This window comes from Tupaia chinensis, unplaced genomic scaffold, assembly GCF_000334495.1.
Source record: "Tupaia chinensis unplaced genomic scaffold, TupChi_1.0 Scaffold000350_1, whole genome shotgun sequence".
Lineage (NCBI taxonomy): Eukaryota > Metazoa > Chordata > Mammalia > Scandentia > Tupaiidae > Tupaia > Tupaia belangeri.
This window is the reverse complement of record NW_006159844.1, coordinates 9141437-9156157: the sequence shown is the minus strand read 5'-3', so window position 1 is coordinate 9156157 and position 14721 is coordinate 9141437. Positions and strand designations below refer to the sequence as shown.

Genomic DNA, 14721 nt, shown 5'->3' with positions numbered 1-14721 from the left:
TGTAAGAACTGTCAGAAAAAATTCTAAAATATAATGAAATTAGTTGAGTAAACGTATCTCAAAATGATGTAATAAGAAAGTGATATAGACCAATAAGCTGAAAGTATTAAACAGTGTAAGACAAAGAAAAATGGATGAAACCATAACGACAGATTCAGGGATAGAAAGCAAGGAACTGTGTGTTTTCTTCAGAGCTTACTAAGCGGAATGTACTAGGACCAGCAGATGGCATAATGGTTATGTCATTGACTCCCACGTAGTTGACCTAGTTTGAATCCTGGACCTGGTGGCTTAAAACTCACACTGGGTACATGTGCGTGTGTGTCCAAAACTCCAAGAGGAGAATGGAGGAGAAGGAATTTCGGCGTGGTCATATCCGGGGGGTGGGGAGTCGATTTCTCACTTCCTGTCTCTCTGTATCTCTCTGGTGAAAGCATGTGCTCTGTAGCAAAAATCTTAAAAAAAAAAAAAAAACAAACAACAACAGGAATGTACTTTGCTAGTAATATCTCATTTAACTTTACAATAGTTTTTTTGAGGTTGGTATGTTATACCTACATTAAAGATAAGAAAATTAAAGATCAGGTTATAGCAAAATAAACTGAAAAAATATTTTTAAAGTTTCTTATAATTTTTTTCTTCCTTTTTTTAAGTGTTTTTTTTTTTTTTTTTCTATATGGTGTTTATGCTTACTGGAGACACAGAGAGAAAAAGTGAGGGGGAAAGTGACAAATCACCCCACAGGGCAGATGGCCACACCACAGGTCCTTCTCCTCCTTTCTCCTTCTGGAATTTTGGGGACACATGCCTGGTGTGATTTTCTTTTCTTTTCTTTCTTTCTTTCTTTTTTTGTTATTATTATTTTTTTTTTGAGAGGTTTTGCTATAGGGTGCATTTGCTTGCGAGAAAGACAGAGAGACAGAAAGCGAGAAATCATCCTGCAATCCCTTCTCCTCCATTCTCCTCTTGGGATCTTGGGCACACAGGCACACACGCCCCCTGGTGTGATTTTCAAGCTGCCAGCTCCAGGACTCAAATCATGGTCTGTCATGTGGGAGTCCAGCACCTTAACCACTATGTCATCTGCTGGCCCCATAAGTTTCTTTTGAGAGCGAGAGAGACAGGTACCCACAACAGGGTTTCACACCATAATCCACTCCCAGCCTTAGCCAACCAGGATCACTTGGTAGAGCGCACATCTGCCATGTACAAGGAGACCTCTGCGATGTCAGCTCAGGACTTCATGTGGGTTTAGCATTTCAGAGTATTGCATTACCACTGTGCCACCATGGCTGGCCTGATTTTGCATCTTTGATGCAACAAACTGCAAATAAGACACAAATAAAATTTTAAAAATCCTGTAAGTTATTATAAATAAACAAAAGTAAACCGTTCTGCACCCTAAGTGATCCTTTGGCTGAGTCTAGGTTCCTGTATCAGCTCTTGCGCTTTCTCTTCTGAAGCAATTTCTATCTTCTTTGGATACAGAGATATTGCCTTTCTTGCACCAACATAAATTCCGCTGCCTTTCTCAAGCCCTTTCTCACTTAAGTTCCTTCTTGAGGAAAAATGGCTTCATTAGATCTCCTTTCTGATTTAGCTAAACTTGAGTTCGAGTCTAGTAAAGAACAGGAAATACTAAGCAACACAGATTACTGGTGTAGATCATTCGGGGGAAAATATACAAAGGTAAAATCCTCAGCAGTGGCTGTGTTTAGGTTATCATACGCCACACCGTAAGATAAGGTAGAGTTATTTCCAAGTTCCATAACTTCCTACGTTTATTAAGTCAGGTTAAGTAACTAAACTTTGTTTCACTTTTCTTATTGAGAGGATAAAAAGAGGATACTCGTCCTCAGCCTACTCCAGGACTTCTGTAAGGATAAAGTGAAGTGTTGTAAACATTCGGTTTACGTAATTTGGCACAGAGGTACGTTTGCGAGCGCCTGCGGACAAGATCACTGAGCGGAACGCACCCGAAGGCGGCCGGTCGCTAGGGAGAGAAAGCCGAGCGTTTCTATGTGACGTCATCACCCCGCGCCCACCGCGACCATTTCTAGCAGGGCTCCGGGCAGTGTTCCGCGCCATGGGGACTTGGTTGCGTTTTGCTGGGGTGTCGCTCCTGGGTGGTGGCAGGGCCACGACCTTGCGTGGGGGAAGGCAAGCGTTGATTTGTCGGCGCCAGGTCCGTGCTGCTGGGTAGGGGAGGCGGGCGAACGGACTGACAAGCTGGGCGGCCGGGCCGCAGGGTCCCTCGTATCGTCCCATGCTAATAATTCACCTCAGCCCCATGTGGGCCGCTGCCCACTTGGCGGCTCGTGGAGACCCCAGTCTACTGGACGTCCCCACTTGCAGCCAGGCTTCCTAGTAGGTACAGGCTAAGGCGTGGCGGGGCATTGAAACATGGTCGGCACACGAATATATGTATTCTTCATTGCTTTCTTGGTTCTCGGGAATTTAGCAAATAGTTTAAAGAGAAGAAAAACACGTGGAGGATATAATTCTGCCAAGAGGCAGTTTGTCATTTCCACACTGTATCCTGGCAGATAAATTTCATTTTAAACAACGTGCTTTACAGTTGTGATCAGGAACAGTATGTAAGAGCCACTGAAAGCCGAGAAGAGCAGAATTAGGAGACAGCCTTCTTAATTGCAAACCACGAATTGTATTTACTTTCAAAGCGTGATAATGAAGAGGGCTTATATTAAAAGCTTTTTTTTTTTTTTAATTTTTTTCAAGTTATCTGGCACCGAGAGTGAGACCATAAAACAAAGAAGATCACAAATCATGTCCCGAGGACTTCCAAAGCAGAAACCCATAGAAGGTGTTAAACACGTTATAGTTGTGGCTTCTGGAAAGGGTGGAGTTGGAAAGTCTACTACAGCAGGTATCATAAGATATTGGTCCTTATCCTGATTAAGAAGTCATGCCAACTGTCAAGTGCATATTATTAAAATGATAGTTTTGCTTTTAAGAAGAGTTTAATATTTGTGGTATCTTTCTAAAAGCTGGTTCTTTAGTATCAGTCATTGGTACTGGGTGGTAGCCTGGATTTTGGAATTCAACAAAACTAGGTAGTAACCCCTCTGCAGTTGATTTTTAAAAAGGATTATCTTTACCGTATTTCATTTTGTTAATTTTGACTTAGTTCCAGACTGATAAAAACTTTAAAATTTTGACTTTTTTGCAGGCTATCAACCTAAATTATAAAGCATGTGTTTACCAACAATTATTTCATTTCATTGAAGTTACTATTTTAAATAAGAAAGGTCTGGTACAGAGTTATGAGAATATCACTAGAGATCATGTGTGCTAGACTGGAAGCTTTATTCTGTACTTTGGGTATAGTAGTGTAACAGTTGTGTAGCCAGCTACAAATCCAACTATATAGTGTTATTTGTCCCTGTCCTCCCCCCCATTTTGACTTAAAAGGAATCATGGACGTTTGTCAGATAGTTTGATTAAGTTAAGATGTGTCAAATACTCTACCTGTGATGGACCCTCTATAATCTATTACTATTTGATAGGTACTATAATGCTATTAAAAATGATTAGTGGTTTGTTCTTAATGAATTCATGCTATACCCTACACATTTTTGCTTTCTTTCCTAAAGGCTTACAATCTTTCCATATGATTTTCTTTGTACTGGTTTTTGCTTTGGGGTGTGTGTGCTTGCCAGAAGGAGAGAGAGAGAGATAGTGAGAGGGAAAGTGAGAAGTCACCCCCCCACACACAGGGGGGATGGCCATGCAATCCTTTCTCCTCCATCCTCCTCCGGAGATCTTGGGCACACATGCATAGGTGCCTGGCATTAGTTTCAAGCCACAGATCTGGGATTCGAACCACAGTTGGCTATGTGGGATTCCAGAGAAGTAACCAATACGCTATCAGCTGGTCTTCCCATTTGTTGTTTTGTTGTTAAAATTTAGAACATTTTTAAGTTTGGCTTTAGAATCTTCCTCTTCCTGTTTTTTTCAAATTTGAAGTACATTTCCCTGTTTTCATTGCTATGAATCCTTTTGCATGCTCTGTGGTTGTTTAGACTAGATAAAAATAAAAAGTATTTATATGATCATAACCATAAGTTCTTTGGATTTTATGCAGCATAATATGTTAGATCTGTAGGCTAGCACTTGTTTAAAACAGATTGTTTATTGTTTTTAGTTGGAAAATGATCTGTTGCCATGGAATATGAAAGCATTTAAATATGAAAATATATAAAAAAATGTATCGTGTGGGAACATATAGTAGGTGCTTCAATAATGTCTCTTCCTCCTTTTTTCCCCTTAATCTTGTTCTATACCAACTAGCTGGCCTATACATTTTCATAGTAGCTCTGTCAGCATACCTAAGCTGTAGCTATTTCTGTGTAATTTTGTTGATATTATATTTCTTTCCCTTATATGTATTTATTCCTGTCCTAAGCTATTTTATCTTATTTCAATTTATTTTTTCCTTTTAAGTTTATTAATTTATCTCCTACATAAGTGATATATATAGAGAGAACCGCCAACAGGGTCCTTATGCTTTCATCCACCCACAGCCTCAGTGAGTTTTGCATCATGGACATATGCTTGCCAGGCATACTCAGGGAAATCTCTGGATATGAACCCAGAACTTTCCCATGTGGTTCAGCCTCACAGAGCATTATGTTTTACTGCTGTAGCACTTTCTGGCCCCTCAAACATTTTAAATATACTTACTATTTGAATATATATGCTACAGATATTTTAGATTAGAAAGATGACATTTGATTGATAAGATATGCTCTGATTCTTTTATATAAATTCAGGAAGAACCTAACTTTAATATGAATTACTCTCTGAAAGTTTCTTCTTAAAAGCTGGGTTATGTTTAACTGATCATGTACCTGGAATTCAGAATTATTTTCTAATTTATAAGAATGAATTCGTTAAGTTTCATGCCTTAGGCTAAGTACTTCATATACAGTATTTCATTTAATCCTTACAACAGTTACGAAGTTGGAATTTTCTTCCTGTTATAGCAGAGGAAACAGACTTAAGGTTTCATAACAGAACGTAGTAGGGCTGAGATTTGAATTGATCTGTCTGCAACATTTAAGTTTTTCACTCCTTTAGAGGAAACAGCTAAGATATAATTATAACATTTTTCTGTAAGAAAATATGATTTGCAGTATAAAGGTTTATTTATTTATCAGGCTTGGAATTGTGTCACTTTTGGACTTCCCTTTTCAGCTGTAGCACATTCCTATTGCTGGGCTAAAAGTGACTTTGGGACTGTACTTTCCTATTCTATGTCTTTGGGATTCACTGGTACAGGGGGTTTTGGGAATACATTTTACCTTTTTAATCTTTTCTCCTCTTCCCTTTCCTCTGCCCAGTGGTGTAGCTTTTCATACGCAAGAATATTTATGAGTGGATACTTAGAACTCCTGCAATACCAGCATTTATTTTTATAAGGCAGTAGGATCATATATATTTTTACTTACTGAAATAGATAATTTTTCTACAAAATATGCTTTTGGGAATAATTGAACTGTGTAACTTATTAACATGGATTTTTAAAAAACTAAGTGAATTATTTGAATAAAGCTATAACAGATTATAAATGGATATTGAATTTATATTAGATTATAAATGGTTTAGTTTGGGGCAGGCATTTATGGGGAAGGTCTTCAAAAAGTTTATAGAAAACACATCGTATAAAAAAAGGTATGCATGGATTTCAATGTTTTTTTTTTTCCCCCAAAAACAAACTCATGCTTTAATTCCATTTGTCCATGAACTTCTGAAGTTCTCTCATATTGCTTATGTTGGAAAATTATTTTGTTTTTACTTTACTTTTTATTTTGTGCATTTTCTTTATGTCCTTGGTTTTTACAAATAATGTTGATGTATGAAAAATGTTTGTGCTTAGGTTATTACATTGCAGATATTAGAAGGCAAGTGAATTTTAATGAAAGATAAGTTACTAAATTTAATTATTTTTTGTTTCTTACAGTGAACCTTGCCCTTGCACTAGCAGCGAATGATTCGGTAGGTGTTTACTAATAGAAATAATACTTTATTAAAATTTTTTTTAAGGCAATGATAAAGAGCATATTGGTATTTATCATTTACTCTCTCAGAAGCTTTATAGTATAGTTTTAGTCAATTGCACATCTGTAACCAACTTAAAATTCTGCCTTTTTCACTGGTTATATTTAATAATGATACAGTCAGGGGATGATCTTACATTATTAACCATATTTATCCCACAAAAGACTTTGGTGGTCTTGCATGGAGATTGTGTCCTAAATTAGTTTTCTCATTTATTATCTGCAGAAGAATTATTGTGGGTTCAGTTTGTTTTGTCTTCATTTTTGTTAGAGGGCAAGTCCACTAACCAGAGAGAAATGGAGAGAGACAGAAAGAGGGGGAAAATGAGAAATCACTCCCTACAGGGGATGCCCATGCCACAATTCCTTTCTTTCTTTTCCCCTAGGGATTTTGAGCAGGCATACATATGTGCCTGGAATGTCTTTCAAGCCACTGGATCTAGACTCAAACCACAATGTGGAATCTAGCCACCATAATCACCATTCCACTAGCTGGCCTATCAGTTCAGTTTTTTAAGTGCTAGTAATTCAGTTTTTTTAAAGATAAAAGATACTCTAAAAGTAGTGCACCTTTACTAAAACAAAATTTGTACTGATTATGTGTGTAATTTAAAGCGAAGATTCATATACTCCCCTTTTTCTTCCAAAGGATTAATTGTAAACTATAGGTTTCTGTATATCTTTTCTGTTCTTTTTTTCTCTCTGTATAAAATTTTTTAAAATGCATGTGTATATATATATATATATATATATATATATATATATATATATATATATCTCTCTATGACATATCTCTTTCTTAGTGACTGCTGTATTGACGTATTTCATTTTGTTAATTTTGACTTAGTTCCAGACTGATAAAAACTTTAAAATTTTGACTTTTTTGCAGGCTATCAACCTAAATTATAAAGCATGTGTTTACCAACAATTATTTCATTTCATTGAAGTTACTATTTTAAATAAGAAAGGTCTGGTACAGAGTTATGAGAATATCACTAGAGATCATGTGTGCTAGACTGGAAGCTTTATTCTGTACTTTGGGTATAGTAGTGTAACAGTTGTGTAGCCAGCTACAAATCCAACTATATAGTGTTATTTGTCCCTGTCCTCCCCCCCATTTTGACTTAAAAGGAATCATGGACGTTTGTCAGATAGTTTGATTAAGTTAAGATGTGTCAAATACTCTACCTGTGATGGACCCTCTATAATCTATTACTATTTGATAGGTACTATAATGCTATTAAAAATGATTAGTGGTTTGTTCTTAATGAATTCATGCTATACCCTACACATTTTTGCTTTCTTTCCTAAAGGCTTACAATCTTTCCATATGATTTTCTTTGTACTGGTTTTTGCTTTGGGGTGTGTGTGCTTGCCAGAAGGAGAGAGAGAGAGATAGTGAGGGGGGAGGGAAAGTGAGAAGTCACCCCCCCACACACAGGGGGGATGGCCATGCAATCCTTTCTCCTCCATCCTCCTCCGGAGATCTTGGGCACACATGCATAGGTGCCTGGCATTAGTTTCAAGCCACAGATCTGGGATTCGAACCACAGTTGGCTATGTGGGATTCCAGAGAAGTAACCAATACGCTATCAGCTGGTCTTCCCATTTGTTGTTTTGTTGTTAAAATTTAGAACATTTTTAAGTTTGGCTTTAGAATCTTCCTCTTCCTGTTTTTTTCAAATTTGAAGTACATTTCCCTGTTTTCATTGCTATGAATCCTTTTGCATGCTCTGTGGTTGTTTAGACTAGATAAAAATAAAAAGTATTTATATGATCATAACCATAAGTTCTTTGGATTTTATGCAGCATAATATGTTAGATCTGTAGGCTAGCACTTGTTTAAAACAGATTGTTTATTGTTTTTAGTTGGAAAATGATCTGTTGCCATGGAATATGAAAGCATTTAAATATGAAAATATATAAAAAAATGTATCGTGTGGGAACATATAGTAGGTGCTTCAATAATGTCTCTTCCTCCTTTTTTCCCCTTAATCTTGTTCTATACCAACTAGCTGGCCTATACATTTTCATAGTAGCTCTGTCAGCATACCTAAGCTGTAGCTATTTCTGTGTAATTTTGTTGATATTATATTTCTTTCCCTTATATGTATTTATTCCTGTCCTAAGCTATTTTATCTTATTTCAATTTATTTTTTCCTTTTAAGTTTATTAATTTATCTCCTACATAAGTGATATATATAGAGAGAACCGCCAACAGGGTCCTTATGCTTTCATCCACCCACAGCCTCAGTGAGTTTTGCATCATGGACATATGCTTGCCAGGCATACTCAGGGAAATCTCTGGATATGAACCCAGAACTTTCCCATGTGGTTCAGCCTCACAGAGCATTATGTTTTACTGCTGTAGCACTTTCTGGCCCCTCAAACATTTTAAATATACTTACTATTTGAATATATATGCTACAGATATTTTAGATTAGAAAGATGACATTTGATTGATAAGATATGCTCTGATTCTTTTATATAAATTCAGGAAGAACCTAACTTTAATATGAATTACTCTCTGAAAGTTTCTTCTTAAAAGCTGGGTTATGTTTAACTGATCATGTACCTGGAATTCAGAATTATTTTCTAATTTATAAGAATGAATTCGTTAAGTTTCATGCCTTAGGCTAAGTACTTCATATACAGTATTTCATTTAATCCTTACAACAGTTACGAAGTTGGAATTTTCTTCCTGTTATAGCAGAGGAAACAGACTTAAGGTTTCATAACAGAACGTAGTAGGGCTGAGATTTGAATTGATCTGTCTGCAACATTTAAGTTTTTCACTCCTTTAGAGGAAACAGCTAAGATATAATTATAACATTTTTCTGTAAGAAAATATGATTTGCAGTATAAAGGTTTATTTATTTATCAGGCTTGGAATTGTGTCACTTTTGGACTTCCCTTTTCAGCTGTAGCACATTCCTATTGCTGGGCTAAAAGTGACTTTGGGACTGTACTTTCCTATTCTATGTCTTTGGGATTCACTGGTACAGGGGGTTTTGGGAATACATTTTACCTTTTTAATCTTTTCTCCTCTTCCCTTTCCTCTGCCCAGTGGTGTAGCTTTTCATACGCAAGAATATTTATGAGTGGATACTTAGAACTCCTGCAATACCAGCATTTATTTTTATAAGGCAGTAGGATCATATATATTTTTACTTACTGAAATAGATAATTTTTCTACAAAATATGCTTTTGGGAATAATTGAACTGTGTAACTTATTAACATGGATTTTTAAAAAACTAAGTGAATTATTTGAATAAAGCTATAACAGATTATAAATGGATATTGAATTTATATTAGATTATAAATGGTTTAGTTTGGGGCAGGCATTTATGGGGAAGGTCTTCAAAAAGTTTATAGAAAACACATCGTATAAAAAAAGGTATGCATGGATTTCAATGTTTTTTTTTTTCCCCCAAAAACAAACTCATGCTTTAATTCCATTTGTCCATGAACTTCTGAAGTTCTCTCATATTGCTTATGTTGGAAAATTATTTTGTTTTTACTTTACTTTTTATTTTGTGCATTTTCTTTATGTCCTTGGTTTTTACAAATAATGTTGATGTATGAAAAATGTTTGTGCTTAGGTTATTACATTGCAGATATTAGAAGGCAAGTGAATTTTAATGAAAGATAAGTTACTAAATTTAATTATTTTTTGTTTCTTACAGTGAACCTTGCCCTTGCACTAGCAGCGAATGATTCGGTAGGTGTTTACTAATAGAAATAATACTTTATTAAAATTTTTTTTAAGGCAATGATAAAGAGCATATTGGTATTTATCATTTACTCTCTCAGAAGCTTTATAGTATAGTTTTAGTCAATTGCACATCTGTAACCAACTTAAAATTCTGCCTTTTTCACTGGTTATATTTAATAATGATACAGTCAGGGGATGATCTTACATTATTAACCATATTTATCCCACAAAAGACTTTGGTGGTCTTGCATGGAGATTGTGTCCTAAATTAGTTTTCTCATTTATTATCTGCAGAAGAATTATTGTGGGTTCAGTTTGTTTTGTCTTCATTTTTGTTAGAGGGCAAGTCCACTAACCAGAGAGAAATGGAGAGAGACAGAAAGAGGGGGAAAATGAGAAATCACTCCCTACAGGGGATGCCCATGCCACAATTCCTTTCTTTCTTTTCCCCTAGGGATTTTGAGCAGGCATACATATGTGCCTGGAATGTCTTTCAAGCCACTGGATCTAGACTCAAACCACAATGTGGAATCTAGCCACCATAATCACCATTCCACTAGCTGGCCTATCAGTTCAGTTTTTTAAGTGCTAGTAATTCAGTTTTTTTAAAGATAAAAGATACTCTAAAAGTAGTGCACCTTTACTAAAACAAAATTTGTACTGATTATGTGTGTAATTTAAAGCGAAGATTCATATACTCCCCTTTTTCTTCCAAAGGATTAATTGTAAACTATAGGTTTTTGTATATCTTTTCTGTTCTTTTTTTCTCTCTGTATAAAATTTTTTAAAATGCATGTGTATATATATATATATATATATTTTCTATGACATACCTCATTCTTAATGACTGCTGTATTGAAGGTCAACCATAATATATTTGACCAGTTCCCATCTGATGCTATATTTAGTTTCTTCCCCCCCCCATTCTAAATGATGCTATTGTGAAATTCTTGTGTTGTAGTCTTTAGTATTACACATTAAATAATGATTTTTTCTTAGGATAGATTCCTAAAAGTAAATCTACTAGATAAAAAGGTATGCATACTTTAAATTGTACTCCTAAAAGTTTGCTTTATTTAAAAAAAACTTGTTTATTTAGTTGTGTGTGTGTATGTGTGTGTGTGTGTTTGGGGCATGCATGCTCATGTGCCCAGTGTGATTTTCAAGATGCCAGGTCCGAGATTCCAACTGCAGAGTCAGCCATGTGGGGTCCAACCCCTTAACCTCCATGCCATCTGCTAGCCCAATTTACTTAGATATTTTTAAAAGTTTTTTTATTTTTACTTTTATTTTTTTAAAAATTTAACTTTATTTATTTATTTTAATTTGGCCAGAGATGGACAGAATGAGAGAGAGAGAGAGAGAGAGAGAGAGAGCGAGCGAGCTCGCAGGCCACCAGATCTGGGACTCAAACCACGGTCAGCCATGTGAGAATCCAGCACCCTTAACCATTGTGCTACCTGCTGGCCCCATTTACTTTTATTCTGAGAATATAGAGAGAAGTAGAGGGGTGGGAGAGGGAAGAGGAAAGGCAGGCACTTTGACAGAGTCTTATCATGATGTGATCCCCTTCTAGAATTCAAGCCAGTTAGTATCTTGCATGTCTATGTGCCTGATATATTTCAGGTCAGCTTGGATCTAAATCTCTGGCCATGTGTCTTCCAAAGCCGCCAATCAGTTTACTCCCACCTGCACTACTGGTTGAGCCTATTTAAGATGGTAGTCTTGCTGTGTTGAGATCCTCCTGCCTTGGCCTCTTGAGTTGCTGGGACCACAGTTGCACACTACTGTGCCCAGACTTTAGGTTGGACTTGAAATCAAACTCAGGCCTCCTATGTTGCAGCAGTGTGCATCACCATGGCCAGGCCACCTTTATTGTACATTTCAGCTATAATCTATGAGAGTATACCTTTTTCATATTCTTGCTAATGTTAGATGTTATCTATCCTTCTAGATACTTAAAAGTAGAAATAAACATTAAAAATATTATGCAACTCCATGAATTTTCAACTAGCTACTAAAGAATTGACTTAAACATCTCCTTCATAGCTATGATGCATTTTTACATAGAAAAACAGAAAAATATGTCATGACTTTTGTGACAACCTAATAGTTTATAAAACATTGTCAAGAATCATTTAATATGTTTAGCTGTGGCTGTCCTTCTAACTTATTTTCTGTCACTACTTTGCAGCTTCAATTCCAATAGCACATATGGAAAAAATAATGTATGGTATCTACACAAGAATGATGTCATTGCATGGGGTCCAGAACCTGCCAGCACCCATAACTAGACACATTAGATGCTCATGTCTTCTGATGCTTGCCTCTGTATTATTCCTGAAGATTGAAAACTAATAAGCTACATTTGTAATATTTTGGTTATGCAAATCTTATTCACTGTAGAGCCAAGTAATGTAAATAGACCTTTAGAAATGAAATCATAGTTCTCTAAAGTTGTGCTTCTAGAATGCGAAGATTCTAATGCATAGTCAAATTTTTTCTTTAAAAATTTTTTCAACACTTTTATGCAGGACCTGTTTTGACTTATCTTATCTCATCCTCTTTAATGAATTTCTTCTTCTTTTTCTTTTTTTTGGTTTGTTTTTTCTGGAGGATATCCTTGAGTTTTTGTGTGGTTCAGTGGGCAGAATAAAGTTCTGCCAAAAATGAAAACATCCTAATTTCTGGAACCTGTGAATCTGTATGTAACCTTTCATGGCAGAGGAGATTTTGCTGGTATGATTAAGTTAGAGATCTTGAGTTAGGAAGATTATCTGGGAAAGTCCAGTGTAATTAGGAGACCCTTATAAGTGAAAGGAGGCAGGAGAGTCAGAGGTAAGAGTGATTTGATTTGGGAAGAACCTAATTCATCATTGCTGGCCTTGAAGATGAAAAGGAACCATTGACCAAGGAATATAGGCAGCTGATAGAAGCTAGAAAAGGCAAAGAAGTGGATTCTTCATTATGGGCTCATGGAGCCCTATTTGGATTTCTGTCATAATTTCTTTTCTTTCTTTCTTTTTTTATATATGAACCGTTATTTAATTAGGTTCTTGGCAAAAAATTTAGAACACCAATCTGTGAGGATAAACTCCATTTGTAAGGGCAAACACAGGTCACAGGTAGCCCTGGAGCTGAGGAGAGCTTTGATTTTTGATAAAATTTGCAAGTCCACAGCTTTCTGATCAACCTTGTGCTGCTCTGAAATCTTGTATTTCTCCTTCTTTGTGTTGAAGATCTCACCTTCCTGGTATCTGGGCTTCCGCAGTTTCTTTTTCTTGAAGTAAGCATCGGTAAGGTGCTTTGGGATTTTTACTTTGCTAATATCAATTTTTGTGGAGGAGGCAATGACATATTTCTGGTGTGTTCTATGCAGTGGAACTCGATGGAGAACCAGCAGTCCAGTCACAAGTAGCAAGCCACTGCTCAGCTGCTTCAGGAAAACCCCTCTCTTGCATCTGTAGAGTCCAGTGAGGATGATCAGAATGGTCCTGGGAGCAATGCTAGCTCGAAGTTTCTCACATGCTGACTGAAGGGCTTTTTGCTGTGGCTCAACAGCTTTCTAGGCACATCTTCAGTCGGTTAATACCTAGCCATTTTGCGTAGTTTAACCACCCGGGTACCACCATTCTTGTCTCTACCAACTGATTTTGTGACAGTTGCAAGAACCTTCTTTTTCTTTTCAATTCTGGATTTAGTGGCTGAGTATTTCCTCTTGTACATGGCCTTTCTGGGATACATGGCAGACCAGGAGTACATGCCGATGCCCGGGACTAGGACCAGGTTTCAACTGCAATGGGGCTTCCCCTTCTTGGGATTTTTAGCCCTGGGGTCACCCTTTTTAACCTTGCCACTGGCATCAGCCTTCTTGGCTTCAGGTTTCTTCTCCTTAGTATCCTGCTTCATAGTTTTTCCATCTGCCATCTTAAATAGTGGGAGAGAGTTCTTTTCCTTTTTTAAAAAGAATGATTTATTTAACTTTATTATTAGTATTTTAAAATTTGCTTAATTTAATTGTAGAACACACATGCTCACTAGAGGCATAGAGGGAAAAGAGGGAAAGCAGGCTGTCAGGTCTGGAACTGGAACTGTGCTCAGTCATGTGGGAGTCCAGAGCCTTAACCACCATGCCACCTGGTAGCCCCAGCTATAATAATTTCTTACAGAAGAAGTTAGAAATTAATACCTACAAGAAAGCAGTTTGCTTAGTTCTTTAATTTCTTTTCTTTTTTTTTTTTTTTTTAAGAGTTTTTTGCTATAGGGCGCATGCACTTGCCAGAAAGACAGAGAGAGACATAGAGACAAAGTGAGAAATCACCCCCCAGGGGGGATTGGCCACTCTGCAGTCCCTTCTCCTCCATTCTCCTCTCGGGATTTTGGGCAGGCACACACACGCACCCAGCATGAGTTTAAGGCACCAGGTCCGAGACTCCATCTGCTGTCGACTACGTGGGAGTCCAGTGACATAGCTATTATGCCAACTGCCAATCACAGTTCTTTAATTTCTAAAGATTTCTTTATTTTTCTTTCATATTTGATAGTTTAACTAGATGTAGAAATCTGGGTTAAAAATAATTTTCTCTCTTTGAACTTTGAAAACATTTTCTTCTATCATGGTACTGAAATGTCTGATACTAGTCTGATTCATATTCCTTTGTAATAACATGTGGTTTTTTCCTTTCAGAGTTTTCAGTGTTTTCTTGATGTCCTTGAAATTTAACAATGTCACAAATATTTGTCTAGTTTTTAGTTTTAAAGCTTTTTTTACCTACTTGGAAATTGGTTCTGCAGTATCAGAACTTAAGTCTTTTTCACTTAGAAAATATTTTTTTCTATTCATTGATTACTTTGTGATGTGTTCTCTCTAGAAAACTATTAGGTAGATGCTGACTCTTTTTGCTTGTTTTTTTTTCTCTTGTATT

At 36.5% G+C, this 14721-nt stretch overlaps 1 protein-coding gene across 1 annotated transcript in view; it reads left to right on the top strand.

The window, feature by feature from the left end:
• Positions 1 to 2022: 2022 nt before the first annotated feature.
• The window catches only part of NUBPL (NUBP iron-sulfur cluster assembly factor, mitochondrial), a 223074-nt gene continuing 210375 nt past the window's right edge, over positions 2023 to 14721 (top strand). Inside the window, exons 1-3 of the mRNA XM_006152388.3 lie at positions 2023 to 2185; positions 2740 to 2887; positions 5984 to 6018. Coding sequence (XP_006152450.1) covers positions 2087 to 2185; positions 2740 to 2887; positions 5984 to 6018 — 282 coding nt within the window. The 5' untranslated portion in view covers positions 2023 to 2086. The remainder of the gene's footprint in view (positions 2186 to 2739; positions 2888 to 5983; positions 6019 to 14721) is intronic.